At 44.4% G+C, this 16,910-nt stretch overlaps 1 protein-coding gene across 1 annotated transcript in view; it reads right to left on the bottom strand.

Annotated features, from left to right (window-relative positions):
* COL4A5 (collagen type IV alpha 5 chain) overlaps positions 1–16,910 on the bottom strand; it is a 135,404-nt gene that overhangs the window by 73,819 nt on the left and 44,675 nt on the right. The window contains exons 2-7 of the mRNA XM_029282931.1: positions 16,234–16,293; positions 6,511–6,600; positions 5,527–5,571; positions 4,526–4,570; positions 4,361–4,423; positions 1,050–1,103 (exon numbers count right to left, since the gene is read on the bottom strand). Of these exons, the coding sequence (XP_029138764.1) occupies positions 1,050–1,103; positions 4,361–4,423; positions 4,526–4,570; positions 5,527–5,571; positions 6,511–6,600; positions 16,234–16,293 (357 nt within the window). The remainder of the gene's footprint in view (positions 1–1,049; positions 1,104–4,360; positions 4,424–4,525; positions 4,571–5,526; positions 5,572–6,510; positions 6,601–16,233; positions 16,294–16,910) is intronic.

The raw sequence follows: 16,910 nt of genomic DNA, 5'->3' as shown, positions 1-16,910 counted from the left end.
CTTAAAGAAGAATCAGAAAATCCAGTTGCCTTCAAAACAGAAGCACATTTGGGACAACCATGACCTGCAGGAATGAGATCGTCCCACAGACACTTTCCTGACAGTGAGAACAATTAACCAATGGAACGACTTGCCTCTACATGTTGGTGCTCCATCACTGGAGGTTTTTAAGAAGAGACTGGACAGTCACTTGTCTGAAATGGGATAGGGTCTCCTGCTTGAGCAGGGGGTGGTACTAGAAGACCTCCAAGGTCCCTTCCAGCTCTCTTATGATTGATTGATTGAATGTTAGGTATCATATATTTTTCATTTTGTTTATTAAATTTATTTGCTGCCCATCTTGCCACAAGGTAACTATGTATGTAGGTCTTTGGTTATTCGGGTTTTCTCCCGCGTAAAATTAGAAGTGTCTTGGCGACGTTTCGACAAAGTCCCATTCATCATCTTCAGGCTGGTGTTTTCGGCTTCATGCTTCTAGGAGCAGCTGCGATCACACATTGCTCCTAGAAGCACGAAGCCGAAAACACCAGCCTGAAGATGACGAATGGGACTTCGTCGAAACGTCGCCAAGACACTTCTAATTTTACGCGGGAGAAAACCCGAATAACCAAAGACCTATCTATCTATCTATCTATCTATCTATCTATCTATCTATCTATCTATCTATCTATCTATCTATCTATCATCTATCTATCTATCGTCTGAACCACCCATCTCCCTTATAGAGCATATCATAGTTGTATAATTGCCCCAAATTAAGCAAGTTGGATTGTATATAAATTTAAATAAATAAAAATAAACAAATGGAAACTAATGGAAGCTCCATTAAAAAAGCAATGGAGATATCACTGATAGGTGAGTTCTACTGGCCCCCTAGCATAATCAAAACTGATATTCTACTGTTCTCCATCTGGCCCCTGAGCAGTCTACAAGTTTGAACTTGGGGAACCTAGCACAAAATACAGTATAAACAGTCAGGTTAAGGCTTCAAACACTATCCAGAACCAAGTATACAGTAAGAGTGACAAGAAGTTATTTCTTTTACTTACGGGAGGTCCAGGCAAACCTGGGAAACCCGAGTTGCCTGGAAAACCACGTTCTCCCTAGAGAAGACAAAAGGAAAAATTTCGTTGAAGGCCTTCGGTGGCTCAATTTGGACATCTGCAAAATGGCGAGGGAATGTCACAATTTAAAAGCAAAATGATTGCCTATGTACGGATGGATGAATGGATGGATGGAAGACCATGCTCTATATTTATTATTCGTTGGGCATATCATCTAAAATACATCTAAGATAATGAAATAGTAGAGGTTGGTTGCTTACAAAATATATCACATGGACAGAAAGTTCGAACATGCCGATAGATCTCCATAGAAAGTAGCATTGGAACAGAGAGAGGCAGTTTTTTGCTCAATGCTGAATTCTGGGAGTTGACAACCTGCAATCATATGAGACATTCCCCAATCTTTCCTTTCCTTTCCTTTCCTTTTTCCTTCCCTTCCTTTCCCTTCTTCATCCATTTACTTCTTTTCCTTTCCTTTCCTTTTCTCTCCTCTCCTCTCCTTCCCTTCCCTTCCCGTCCCTTCTTCCCTTCCCTTCTTCATCCATTTCCTTCCTTCCTTCCTTCCTTCCTTCCTTCCTTCCTTCCTTCTCTTTCTTTCTTTCTTTCTTTCTTTCTTTCTTTCTTTCTTTCTTTCTTTCTTTCTTTCTTCCTTTCTTTCTCTTTCTCCTGCTGTTCCTAAAACCATTTGATGAAGAAACTGGGTTGGTTTGCTCAGAAATGGGTTAATTTCTTCCAAGTTTATTTTGAAGATAAATAGCTATGCTTCACAAATTGCTGCAACCATCCCAAAGTAACCTGGCTTAGGGATTTTAATGCTGTGGTTATTTCCATTTTTTTATTAGCTCTTTTCCAAAGCCACAAACACTATTCTGATTATTCCCAACATTCTATTTGTTGGCCAATTATGGGCAACCTCTTCAAATATTTTTCTGTCCTGACAAAACAGGAGTTTGGTAGCAACTGCAGCTTAGTTCAATGGAAGTGTAGTGATTAGCTGCTAAATTTAAATCCTACATCAGTTGAGTAAATCTATGCATTTAATGAATTGAGTTGCAGCTCACAAAAAGCTTTAATAAAAAATGGTGAGTCAGAAAAGATGCTACCAGACTCTTGATTTTTGCCACCCTAGATTAACCCCGTCCACTTCCTACAATTCCTTGAATGATATGAGGTCAAGGGCTTCCTCTCCATGGAGCAAGAGATTAATTGCTGTAGTTGATTGGGGGGGGGGGAACACAGGTTACTATTTAGAAACACAGATTATTATTGATTTTGGAAGCATAACTGATGCAAAAAAGAAGCAGCACAAGGCATTAATTATGGGATCCTAAGAAAAGATGCAGCTGTTTTAAAGAGCTAAAAGAGAGGCTATAGCTATGCCCTACATTCCAAGAGCGCTTCCTTTAGGAACTGAATCTGAAGCATTGACTATCCTTACCGTACCTCAAAGCCCTTGAGATAAATGGCAAATTTTGCCATTCAGTGTTCAACTTTCTCATGTGCCCATGGTTCACTTTCACTTTCCAGCTGTATTTGGACCGCACAACCAAGGACAGAGAACATTCCTTCAGTTGCTACTCCTATGCTTATCCTCAGAAGATTTGAGCTAAAATGTCAAGATGACATCTACTCCACTTATTTATTCAACGCTGCTAGACCATGTCCTCAGTTGCTAAATGAAAAGAAGAGTCGAGATATATAACCTTGGAATTTAACTCCAAGGAAGCCTAGCCAGAATTGTCAGTTCTCCCCCACGCCTTCCCCCAGGAGGGGGTTGAAAACCAAAATAGCCATCATTGCAAATGAATCTCTTCATTTATACATTTATGCCATTGTTAGCTTGGAAATTATCACAATTACCCTGTACTTAACCACTGAATTTCAGCAATGCATCTTTAGAGAATGAAAGATCCCCAGAAGAGTGACTGGTTGACTTTGTTTGACCTGATGACTGCAACTTGCCAATCACTTCCTTAAGTGCCTGTTCTAGACAGAATTTCCTGTCTACCCCAAAGCCTTTCCTTTGCAAACAAAAAAAATATATATCTGAAGTTGGATCCATTGTAGGAATGCAGTCGCTGCAATTAGGAGAGTATTTCAGACATTGGTTGGTCGCTCTGCATATTCCACATGAATTAAAGCAAGGCTTTTCAACCAGTGGTACGGGTACCACCTGTGGTACATTGGCACCTGGCAGGTGGTATGTGACCATCCTAGAAAAGTGGTAGTGAGGGAGGGGAATGAGCTGAACCTGCACAAGCCTGAGCGAGAGATGGCTGAAGCTGCAGGGCTGTCAGGGCTCAGCAGAAGCACCAGGATCAGCGCCAGGCTCCAGCTGGAGCTTGGCGCTGATCCTGGTGCTTCTGCTGAGTCCTGAAGAAGCACCAATCAGCTGGAATGTTGCAGCATCTCCAGGATCTTGTGATTTACATTCAGATGCTTGGCAACTGATTCATATTTATGACAGTCACAGTGTCCCAGGGTCATGTGAAGTGACCAAAACCTGCTGCAACCACCCAGCAGACGGGGGGAATAAAAACCAAACACCCCCCACCCCACCCCCACTGCCAATCCTCAACAGAAATGCTCACAACAATGAAAACCTCGGACAGGAAGAAGAGCGCCACTGGGTGGGCAGGCAAGTGTGTTGCTCGGCTGTGGCTTGGGGGGCACTTTTTTCAGTGGCTTTGTAACTTCGAACAGTCACTAAGCAAACTGTTGTAAGTCGAGGACTACCTGTACTTTATCACTTTTTTCCTTTTTTGGGGGGGGGGGTCATCACATTTCTGACACCTTGCTAGGCGACTGGTGATACTCGGATGTTGCCATATCCTAAAAGTGGTACAATGGGTAAAAAGGTTGAAAAGCCCTGAATTATAGGAATGCTGCCCTCAATGTGGTGAGATCAGCTCCACTAATTCGATGGCTGCATCTGGGCAGTTTCCTGGACAGTAAGTTAGGTTGGCCACTGCCTTCTTCTCAACCTAACCCTGGCATTTCCTGGTGGTCTCCCAACTCTGCTTAAACCCAAGCCTGCTTAATTTTTTTCCCCAAAATCAGCCTGCTGCTTTATCCTACCCTGTTTGGGTAAATTGAGACTTTCTGACTGAAAATGTCCTCCTGGCAGCTTTTTTACAAGTTGGCCAGCCCTCAGCAACCAACCATTTGGGGGCAAGGATGGTTAGCATAGGTGCAAAATTCCAAACAGGCACATCAACCCTGTTCTACCGTGACTGCAGAGTAATTGCCCCAGGTTAGTTAGGAAAGTCGTATGTTTCCAAAGGAGCCAATCCCACCTTCGTTCCATTGCATCCTGGGATACCTTGGAGCCCTGGAGGTCCATCCTGACCGGGCAGTCCCTGCATAAGGAGAACAGCAGACATTGATTGGATTATGATGGTTGGTTGCTTGTTTTTAAAGATAGTCATTCAACCGCCGTGATTATAATACCATTTACTTACAGGAAGCCCTGGTGTTCCCGGAAAACCTGGTAACCCTGGAGGACCCTAAGATAAAAAAAAAAAAATCACAGATCAAGTTAGATATTATTTAAAATTTAGAGGAAAACGGCATCTTTTTTAAAGAAAGGCTCAGGGCAGAGACTCTTTTGCTGGCCTGAGAGCAGATAGCAAGTGAGGTGAGAATACTTCTGGCTCTGTGGGGTCCTCAGTCTTCTCTGAGCTTGGCGGTTTTCTTGCAGATGCTTCATTACCCAACTAGGGAACCTCCTCAGGGCTAGAAAGCAATGGAGTTTCTGGAGAAGGAGGAACAGGAGGAGGAGGATTGTGGAATCCTTGGAGCTCTCTAAACTTGGTGGTTTTCTTGCAGACATTTCATTACCCAACTAGGGAACATCATCATTGCTTGAAGAGAGTGAGGTTTGCTTATAACAGTGGTGGCGAACAGAGGCGGCACTCAGAGCCCTTTGTGGGCACGTGCACCATCGCCCCAGCCCCGCCTCTCCCCACGGCCCCCTTCTCACCAGCAGCCCCCCCGGAGGAGAGTCGCCCTCGAGCATGGCCTGCGCGGAGCAGTGCAGCCAAGAACATAGCAGCCGGGCAGCGGGAACATGACTGTGCCCTGTCGCGCGCAGTTGATGCTGCGGAGCGCAGGTGGAAGGTGTGGCTGCCATAGTACTGCTGGGCCACATGGGTGACCTGTGGCAGGCCGTAGAGGCGGTGGATGGCCCTGCAGGTGGGGGCAGAGCTGGGGCGGAGTGAGCAGGGACGGGGGGCGGAGCAGGGGCGGGCGGGGTGGTGGGGAGGGGCCGGTTTTGGGGCACTCGGTCTCTAAAAGGTTCGCCATCACTGGCTTATAAGCTTTTAGTATGTATGTATGTATATATGTATGTATGTACAGTATGTATGTAATATGTTTGTATGTCACCATCAAAAACAACTCTTGGTGATTCATATCTACTTTCTGCTTTATGCCAGAAATAAAATAAAAAAGCATCACTTACTCGAATGCCTTTGGGTCCTGTAGCCCCTGGAAATCCACCATCACCCTGCAGGAAGAAGAAGAAGACAAAGTATGACCAAGCCAACAATGGCAGGAACAGATCTCTTCCTAGGAAAGCAGATATTCATGAGGCATCTTTAACAAAGAAGGGCTTGTTCTGCCTACTCCTCACCTGAAAACATGAGAATACAAGTGCTGTTCTGCTGGGTCAGGTCTCTGGCCCACCTAGTCCAGCAGTGTGTTCTCACAGTGGCAATTTAGCTACCTAAGGAAGCCCTCTAATCTCCCGGATGTGGGTGGATATGCCTTCGGATTGGGTTTTGACTCCTGGCAACTGACTGGACATGTCCCTGCAATTTTCTTGACAAGATTGCAGACATACTGTAGCTTGACCTTGCTGAGGGCTGAGAGATGAAAGAAAGGGACTGGCTCAAGGCCACCAAGTTGGCTTCATGCTTAAGGGTGAGAAAAGAACTCACATCTCCTGGTTTCTAGACTGGCTTCTTAACCACCACACCAAACTGATTCTCACCACTATGTTCAAATCAAACTTGATTCCTGGCAACTGCCTGGATGAATCCCTACAGATTTCTTGACAAGATTGTCAGAAGCGGTTGGCTACTGTCTCCTTCCTGGGCCGAAACAGAGGAAGTGGCCCAAGGTCACCTAGCTCATTCTGAGCCTAAGATATGACTCAAATTCATGACCTCCCAGTTTTTAGTCCAGCACCTTCTCCAGTAGACCAGACTGTCTTTTGCTCTGAGAGAGAGTGACAGGACCAATAGGGATCACCCAGTTGGCTTTGTGCCTGAAGTGAGACTAGAACTCACAGTCTCCCAGTTTCTCACCTGCTGTCTTAATCACTACACCGAACGGGCTCTCTAGTCTCCTAACAGAAAGCAAAATAAACATCTGTAAACAGGTCATCCAATATGGCGCCATCCTGATGACCGTAGCATCCCAAATGGTTCTTTCCATCACTTACCTTCTCGCCACGGGATCCAGCTGGTCCTTCTGGGCCAGGGAATCCAGGCAAACCGGGCTGGCCTTCTAAACCTGGGAAACCTCGATCACCCTGTGCCCAAGAAAGCAACAACAAGGAGTGAGCTTGCTGTCAACACAGCATAGAATCGTGGGATGGGCTGAAACAGTATCATGGCTTAATCTATGCGAAGTACCAGCGCCTCTGTCAAAGAAGCAGGAATTACAGCGATTGAACAGATATATTAAGACAGATATATATTAGAGATACATTTTCCTAAATAAAAATAAAATAAATACATTTCAGTATGATGGTTGAAGGCAAGAATTTGTGCTAAAGTACAAACCGAAAACTTGGGACACTGTGGCAGGAACTTCCAGATCTCCTTTATTAGCAAGTTTTTTTTTAAGATGGAGTCTCTAAAGATTTCTCCCTGGTCTTTCTGCAACACAGAATCAACTGCCATTTAAGAAATAAACCATTGACAGGATCTTCTCTCTGCTGATTGCTGATGTCCAAACAACCTTCTATTCTTTCTCAGGTTCCTCACAATGTTTTTTCTTACCTTTACCGTGCAAAAGGCTTCAGCCAGGGTCATAAATTACTGATTTGTTATTTTATTAAAGTCATTACCAACCACTTATAAATTCTTGTTCTCTTGGATCTGGACCGAGATGCCCAGGATGACGATGATCCAGTGATAATCAAGATTTTAAAACTGTTTTCAGCCACCTCATTTATCTTTAGATGGTTTTTCTGGCTCATTAACATTCAAAGTTCAGCAAAATTAATGCAGTAATGCAGTGGCTTGAATTTTCTTTTCCCTGGAAATCTGCAATCCAGATTTCACCTTAGACCAGTTGGAAACCTGCAAAGGATTTGCAATATGCAGGTAATCCTTGACTTACGACCACAGTTGAGCCTAACATTTCTGAGGCTAAGCAAAACAGAAGTGAATTTTGGCCCATTTTACAACCTTTGTTGTTAAGTGATTCACTGCAGTTGTTAAGCAATATGGTCATTAAGTGAATCTGGCTTCCTCCACTGACTTTGATTCTCAGAAGGCCGCAAAAGGTGGATCACATGACCCTGGGTCACTGCAACCGCCATAAGTACATGCCAGTTGCCAAGCATCTGAATTTTGATTACGTGACCACAGGGATGCTGCAAACGTAAGTGTGAAAAGGGGTCATAAGTCACTTCTTTCAGTTCCATGGAACTTTGAATGGTCTCTAAACAAATGGTTGTGAGGTCAAAGACTGCCTGTATTAGCCTACAGTCAATCAGATGAATGCAGTTTAGAACAGGGGTCTTCAAACTTGGCCCTTTTATGACTTGTGGACTTCAACTCCCAGAATTCCTCAGAGTCCACAAGTCATAAAAGAGCCAAGTTTGAAAACCCCTGTTTTAGAAAGAGGAAGCTCACATAACTGATCTTGATGGAGTGTGATTGCTTGACCTGATTAAGTGTCATGAAGTTGGTGTCAATTCTTAATGATGACATGGCCCTGTTTCTCCAGGTTGACTTGGACCAGCCTGGTCTTTTAGGACTCTCAAGGGTACACTCATTGCTGCTGCAATCAGGTCCATTCATCCAAGTCCAACTTTTCTGGGGAGACAAAGTCCTTACAAAGTCCAGAACGTTCTGCTTTTCCACTAAATTGTTATGCCAAGACAGCTGATCTGGGGGTGGGCTGGCAGGTTTTCCAGAAGTTAATCTTCCCAAACCAGAAACAGATTGTGTCTTTTGGAGGGAGCCTGGCCCCCAAACTGGTGGTGTTTTATCCTGGAATGTTTGCTTTAGTACAATCCTAATGGACTGGCTTGGTTTATGCCTTTAGTTTCTTTGCAAGAGACTTGCGGTCACCAAATGCATCAGAATCCATCCTGGCTGTCTATCTTCCCCTTTTCTGAAAAAGCCCCCGGGACACCCTTTTGGCAGGTTAAATGAAAACAAGCAAGGCCGTGAAGATGGACTCTGAAAAGTAGGACATTCTCTCACTCTTTCCCTCCCTCCCTCCCTCCCTCTCTCCCACACACCCACACATATGTGCCTTGGTCATCTAATCACGGAAAAATAACTTATTCCCACTTAGAAGAATATCTATGAAAGTTTTAGTCATTGGAAGGAATTTTGAAAGTAGTAAGTTCTCTTTCATTAGCTTGAATGGGAACTGTTAGGGGGAGGACAGCAATGCAGCATTTGTTATATTCTATTTGCATCGCACACTGAACAATGTGGATAGCAGCACGCTTGTTTCCTGCTGATGGATGAAAGGATCTGTTTTCAAGGGGCCACACTAGAAGCAAGATCAAAACCAACTTCTATTAATTGTGCCATCTGAAAGGGGGGGGGGAATTCAAGAAACGGAGAGGTTCTGTCAATTTTCCAAACTATGAATTAGCATCTACAGGAATCTCAATCTATTAGTTTGGGCAGTCTTTTCTCTGGAGTACAGCATAGGCTGAGAACATCACATGGATTTATATAGTAATAGCATAGACTTAGACTTATATATTGCTTCACAGTGATTTACAGCCCCCTCTAAGCGGTTTGCAGAGTCAGCATACTGTCCCCAACAATCTGGGTCCTCATTTTACCGACCTCGGAAGGAGGGAAGGCTGAGTCAACCTTGAGCTGGTCAGAATCGAACTGCTGGCAGTCGGCAGAATTAGCCTGCAATACTGCATTCTAACCACCGCACCACTACGGCTCATATACGTCAATGCTAGGAAGACAAGTTATTTTTTCTCCCTTTGTTCAGAGACAGAGGACATGGCTGTTATTATTAGCATATGGAATAATTACAGTAGCCAGGAGCCCATAATTCCATTGCCAAACTAGCAGCCCTGTTGTAGGACACATTTGCACGTTTCCCAAGGTGCGCCACAGGAGGACAAGCTGGCTTTGCACCAGAGAGAAAGACGAGGGGCTCTTTCTGCAGCATCATCGAAGACCCCCTCCCTTCCCAAAGCTGCCTCGCAAGCGGCCGCCACAACCGGGAAGATTCGGAGCCATCAGGAATCTGACTGCCTGCACAGAACATCAGCTCATCTCACCAGTGAAGTGGTACTTATCTATCTACTTGCTTAGAACACCTTTTCTACTCTTAAATGGACATAAGCTGAGTGAGTGACGGGAGCTCACCCCGTCACACAGTGCAAGGGCTCAAACCACCAGAGCTGAGACCATCTCCAGGCGTCATTAAGCCACTGAGCTATCGCGCCTCTACAACATGGTTCTAATGCAGTGGTTCTCAACCTGTGGGTCGGGACCCCATTTGGGGTCGATCGACCATTTCATGGGGGTCGCCAAGCAAGGATGTCCGCCATTTTTTTGTCTGCCATTTTTTTTGTCCGCCATTTTTTTCCCCTTTTCCGGCGGGTGCCTTGCCTCCCTTGGGCTGGGCCAGCTGGTGGTCGGCCTGCTCCGTCTCTGCCGCTTGCCAGCTACGCCTCGGCCGGCACAGGGGGCGGAACCACGCATGCACGGCGCTCCCGGGCAGGGAAAGTCCTCGACTTACGACCAGTTGGGTAGTCCTTGACTTATGACCGGTTTAGTCCTCGACTTACGACCGGTTTAGTCCTCGACTTATGACCGGTTTAGTCCTTGACTTACAACCGGTTGGGGTCGCGGCATTAAAAAGGTTGAGAACCACTGCTCTAATGTCTCCCAAGGAGAGAGAGGACTCAAACGGTGAATTCCCTTTTTCTAGTGTTTTCGGACAGGGTTTATTTAGTAAAGTAGGTGGCAGCTAGATGGCAAGGCCCAGACAGCCTTGGGCAACCTTAAAAAAAAAATTAAGGAGGGTGGGCCTTGTCAATAATTAGACAAATGGTCACAAAGAAATGCTGAGCTTGTAGACTAGACTGGAAAGTTGATAAAACATTGCAGAAGAAGCCTTTAATTTCTGTGGGGTTGCTAAGGAAACTAGATGGACAGTTCTGAGAAATCACCAGTCAAGTTTATTTTAAGGGAGTTTGTAGTTGCCAGAAAGCAGAGGTGCCAAGCTAACCTTGTCTGGAAACTACCCAAGGTCAGATCTGGTTAATGTTTGGATGGAGACTAGGATTGTAGACTAGAATTCAAAACAAGCATCCCAGAAAATGACAATGAGAAATTACAGCCATGTTGCTGCAAAAAAAAAAATCCCACCCAGATATTTTTGTAAACTCACCAGGGTCTAGCTACACTTCACAGAGATTTTTACCTCCGTAAAACAAGTGCCTTAGAATTTGGGAGGAGTGAATTCACCTCTTTCATTGGGTTCCTGTTTAAGAAAAAATCTGAACTCATACCAGCCTTATAACAGCAGTATGCCACTGAATTTCAGCTCTGCAATTTAGGTTCAGGGCCATTTACGTTCATGGTTCATAGGCTGGGTCCCTCTGAGCTAACCCAAATCAAATGCAACCCATTTCTGATTAAGTATAATAGTAAATGTGGGGGGGGGGGGNTGCTACTTTAGGGTCAAACAAGTCCATACCTAAACCTGAAAGCTTAGATGAGACTGTTTTTATTATTATTATTATTATTATTATTATTATTATTATTATTATTATTATTATTATTATTATTATTATTATTATTATTATTATTATTATTATTATTATTATTATTATTATTATTATTTTTAAAGGACAAGGAATCCAAGCACGTAAATCCCCTTGATTTTGGAAACTGTTGCAAGTTTGAACAGCACAGACCATTCTCAAGGGGAAATTATAACTCTGGCATCTTTCCAGAGAACCTGATTCATGGGCTATAATGGGATACTTAAAAACAGAGCAAGTTTTTTTTCTCCTTGGAGGCAAAAATAATAATAATAATTAGGTTAAAGAGATTAGAATTTGGGTCAAAAGGAAGAAGGCAGAGCGTTTAAAGATGATGTTCTGAAAAAGGTATATAAAACTGAACAACTGGCATATTATTAAGATACAAATACAGGCAAGTCCTGGACTTACAACACTTTGTTTAGTGACAACGGCATTGAAAAATGCGACTTATGACCATTTTTCACAGGTATGACCTTTACAGCATCCCCATGATCACGGGATCAAAATTCAGAGGCTTGGCAACTGGCATGTTCTTATGACGGTTGCCGTGTCCCGGGGTCACGTGATCCCCTTTTGCGACCTTCTGGCAAGCGAAGTCAATGGAGAAGTCAGATTCACTTAACAGCCGTGTTACTAACTTATCAACTGAAGTGATTCCCTTAACAACGGTGGCAAGAAAGTTCATAAAATGAGGCAAAACTTACTTAACAATTGTTTCACTTAACAACAGAAAAATTTGAGGCTTAATTGTGGCCGTATGTCGAGGACTGCCTGTACTGCACAATGCCAAAATTGGATGGTGCAATTCAAGGCACACCACCGGAAGTCCACAACTTACAGCTATTGGTTTAGTGACCATTTGCACTTACGACAGCAGTGAAAAAAGTGGCTTACAACCAGCCTTTGCGCTTACAAAGGTCACAGCTTCCCCACAGTTACGTGGTCAGAATTTGGGTGCATGGCAATTAGCATGTATTTATGAATATTGCAGCATCCCTGGGTCCTGTGATCACCATTTGGGACCTTCCTAGCCAGCTTCCAACAAGCCAAGGCAACGGGGAAAACTGGATTCGCTTAACAATCACGTGTTTTGCTTAACGGCCGCTGTGATTCCCTTAACGATTATGGTTAAAAAAATTGTGAAATTTAAAAACTGCCTTGCTTAGTAATGGAAATTCTGATCCCAACTGCCTGTAATTATCAGCCATTGTATGTGAGAGAAGGATATGCTAGGAAATAAGGAAAATGATCAAATTCCTGGAACAGTTATATTGACACAAACCAAGTAGGACAGCTAAGTTTCAGACTTGTCAGGCAGATATTAACTCTGAAGGTAATTTGTTTTGGAATGAAAGAACTACAAGACACCAGCAGGCCGTACAGATGTTTGATCTCTAGCAAGCAAAACCAGTGTGAACCTCTGAAGACTTCTTGAAGAACTGGGATGCTGAATACCTGGCCACAAGAGAGGACAATCTGTGCCCCAGCAAGGAACACAAAAGCAGAGACATTGCCCTGCCAACAAAAGTGCGTATAGTCAAGGCCATGGTTTTCCCAGTTGCAATGTATGGCTGTGAAAGTTGGGCCATAAGAAAGGCTGAGCGCCAAAGAATTGAGGCCTTTGAACTCTGGTGCTGGAGAAGACTCCTGCGAGTCCCTTGGACTGCAAGGTGATCAAACCGGTCAGTCCTAGAGGAGATCAACCCTGATTGCTCTTTAGAAGGCCAGATCCTGAAGTTGAAACTCAAGTACTTTGGCCACCTAATGAGAAGGAAAGACTCACTGGAGAAGAGCCTAATGCTGGGAAAGATTGAGGGCAACAGAAGAAGGGGACGACAGAGAATGAGGTGGCTGGATGGAGTCACTGAAGCAGTAGGCGTGAGCTTAAATGGACTCCAGAAGATGGTAGAAGACAGGAAGGCCTGGAGAAACGTTGTCCATGGAGTTGCGATGGGTCGGACACGACTTCGCAACTAACAACAACAAGGAACACAAAGAATGAGCAATGCCCCATGCCCGGCCTGTACGCTCCCACAGGGTGGGTCTCCTCAGGGTGCCGTCGGCCAGACAGTGCCGGCTGGCGACCCCAAGGGGGAGGGCCTTCTCTGTGGGAGCTCCCACCCTCTGGAATGAGCTGCCCCCAGAGATCAGGGTGATCCCTGATCTCCCTTCCTTCCGCCGCGCCCTTAAGACATGGCTATTTCAACAAGCGGGACTGGCCTAGGGCAATTTTTAGAGGGTTTTAATTATATTTTAATTGGACAAACATTGAAATATTTCTTTTTAATTAATTTTAACTTTGTAATTGTTATTTATGTATTTTTAATTGATTGTCAGCCGCCCTGAGTCCGCAAGGAGAAGGGCGGGATATAAATTTAATAAATAAATAAAAAATAATAAAACAGATTGCAACACTCCTTCCTGGAGAGCAGCTACAAGGGTCTCCTCTTAGGAGGAATCTCGTTCAACAAGGTAGAAGATTGACAGGATACAAAGGCTAAGCCCAAAGAACTTTTAGAGGATTCCTCCAGTGGAGAAGGCTAAGGTGCACACTTGCCAAAACTTGTAAGTGGCTGGAAAACAGAGCAAACCAAAGTTATGGGTGGCTTCTCTTTGCTTCTAGAAGCAAGCTGGCCAGTAGCTTTGCAAAGCAGGTCCAAAGGACCTCTTTGAAATGGTGTAGCCCTTCAAAGATTGATACCAGTCTACTCTTACCAAATCTGTACATACATGGGAAAAAAAACTATAATCAGGTAGACAGCTCAACAATTTTTCCCCCCTAATATATTAGTTTGTGGTAAATGGCATTTTTAGAATAATCATCTACAGCAGGGGTCTTCAAACGTGGCCCTTTTATGACTTGTGGACTTCAACTCCCAGAATTCCTCAGCCAGCGTGCCTGGCTGAGGAATTCTGGGAGTTGAAGTCCACAAGTCATAAAAGGGCCAAGTTTGAAGACCCCTGATCTACAGCTTATAGTTAACCATTCTAGAAGGGGTTTTGAAGACCATTTGTCCAATCTTGATGACCAGGGATGATGGGAGCAGTACAATGTTCACACATCGCTTTAAGCATAAATGCGATACATGCTACCCAACATTGTGGCACTAAACCCAGTATATGCCTCAATGCTAGGTACAAAGCGGCTTCTACAAAACCGTAGGTGGAACTAAAGGGGCCATGTGAAGCCTTCATTTGGAGATTTCAAGTGTTGACTCTGCGCCAAATTGACTTGGGACAGTGATGGCGAACCTTTTAGAGACAAGTGCCCAAACTGCAACCCAAAACCCACTTATGCATCGTTGAGTGCCGGGTGGGTGTGGCCCATTGGCCGGGTGTGGCCAATTGGGTTGGGCATGGCCAATTGGGTGGGCATGGCTGCAGTGGTAATGGCAGACTGGGTGGGACTAAAAAGTTCAATCAATCAATTCCAACTTTGCAAGAACATTTTTTTTCCCGTGAGAAGTTGAAATTGACTGATTGAACCTTTTTTTTTTTTTTGCACATGGCGGCGGAGGCCTAAAGCGAAAAGGTTTTATAAAACCCAGCTGAAGGCCTAGGACTGGGGCAACGAAGCGGGTGCCCACAGAGAGGGCTCTGAGTGCCGCCTCTGGCACCCGTGCCATAGGTTCGCCACCACTGACTTGGGACAATTCAGTCAGAAATGAATATGCCCTCCCAATCAATTAAAAAAAAAATCAGATGGAGGGTGTCAATTAGATTAGACCTCATCTGCACATTTAGATAAAATGTGGCTTATTGCAATATGTGAATAGAAACCCTTTGGCAGTTAATTCCAGTTACGCACCACCTTATTTGCTTTCTCCAAACTCCTCGTTCCAAAATTGTGTCTTAACAGTACATTTTATAATGCCCCTTATTTTGATCAGAAAACTCGGGACTGTGGGCAATGCAACCTCACTTAACCTTTCTTCCTTGCCAAGAGAGACAAACCCTTGGGCTTGGCACCGCTACATCTGCAGTCAACCTTCAACAAGCACCTTTGCCAAGTTGTGACCTCATTCCCTGGAGCACCTGGAGAGAAAATGGTGCCCCTCCTAAATAGCTTGGCCAGAAAGCCTGCTTCAAAACAGACAGTCCAAATTAGGCTGGTGGTAAAACTGTAACAGCGCCTCAAATTATAGAAGACACTCAAACTCTGCAAGTTAGCTTGGAATTTCAGATCCAAACAACCAATTGTTAGTTAATATGTACTTTAAAAACTGATTTCTCCAAATCAATGATCTGGTTCATACACCATGTTACATCATATACTCTACGTAATTATGATTTGCAGAATAAGCCATAGCCAGTTTGTATATAATGCTAGGCCATCAATCATGGTCTTCAAACCGCTGTGGTTGGGTTCTCGTTAATGTTAAGCCAAAACTAAACCTCATCAGGAATTAGAATAGTGGGTAAATCAGATCGCATGTGCACATGAGGTTTATCTGTACCAACTTGATACTAGAGCTATATGTAATAAAAAAAAGTATAATTCACAATGTGGTATACAAGAACAGGCATGGAAGATGTCATGATGAACCCAAAGACCCCTGGGATGAAATAAAAATTAACTAAACAAAAATAAAAATAGCTGACGTGTCACAAGACGTCAGCAGTCTTGCGTGCAAATTGATCAAGTGTCAAAGGATATGTGAGAGTTTTGCTTGAGAATGTAGAGATCTCAGGGTGGGATCAACAAGATCTTATGAGATGTGGAGAAAAGACCATTCTCTAACCAGCTATAAGACATTCCGAGCAATGGAGGAGCGTTGATCACTGATGTGTGCGCAAAACAGATTGATGTGTTTCACCAAGAGCAGGGGGGTCTCCAAACTTGGCAACTTTACCACTTGTGGACTTCAGCTACTGGTTGAGGAATTCTGGGATTTGAAGTCCACAAGTGGTAAAGTTGCCAAGTTTGGAGATCCCTGGAGGAACATCTGTAAAGCGGTTCTTCAGGTTGACTCTCCAGCACAGTGGCCCTCAACCTTTTGTGCACGAGGGAGGGAGGTTTTTCCACGGACCGGAGGGGGCGTGGTTCCATGTGCTGCCTGCATCCCGTGGAATGGGGGTTTCTGGCATGCCACAGCCCAATGTTGGTCCACGTACTGAGGGTTGGGAACCCCAGGTCTAGCACAAATTTACACTTCCTTCCAGACTCACCTTTTCTCCTTTATGTCCACTGCAGTCACACGTAGTGCTTTTGGAACACCCATGGCACGCCTAGAAGGGAGAGAAAGAAGCTCAGTGTGAGACATTAAGTGGTCCTTGGATATGAAGAATTAAGTCCTCAAAAGTTAATTGGGAGCCACTACTCTGGACTGCTTCAGTTGTGGAACTAAACATACTTTAAACACGGTAGGCGTATCAGATTTACCAGGCGTATCAGGTGTGCCAACCTTGGCATCTTTAAGACTTGTGGACTTCCAACTTCAAGCATGGCTGACTGGGGAATTCTGGGAGTTGAAATCCATGGGGCTTAAACGTTACCAAGGTTGGACACCCCTGCTATAACACCCCCTCCCCCTGATCACACGTAACTATAGCAGAATTCTTTGTCTTTCTGTTGTGCTTTCAGCCAGACTGCATCTTACGTGGCAGTTCCTGGGGCAAGAACTGATCCTGATCTTCAATCAATCATGCTGGTAACACACACACACACACACACACAGAGAGAGAGAGAGAGAGAGAGAGAGAGAGAGAGAGAGAGAGAGAGAGAGAGAGAGAGAGCGAGAGAGAGAGCTGTGTGTTGCTTTACACTTGGGATGATCTATACAGATAGATCAGATAGAGCCAAAGAATTGAGGCCTCTGAACTCTGGTGCTGGAGAAGACTCCTGC

This window comes from Protobothrops mucrosquamatus, unplaced genomic scaffold (assembly GCF_001527695.2).
Source record: "Protobothrops mucrosquamatus isolate PMUCROS unplaced genomic scaffold, P.Mucros_1.0 scaffold_25, whole genome shotgun sequence".
NCBI classification, from domain to species: Eukaryota; Metazoa; Chordata; class Lepidosauria; order Squamata; family Viperidae; genus Protobothrops; species Protobothrops mucrosquamatus.
Note: the sequence above shows the minus strand (reverse complement) of the source record. Positions and strands in the feature narration are given on the sequence as shown.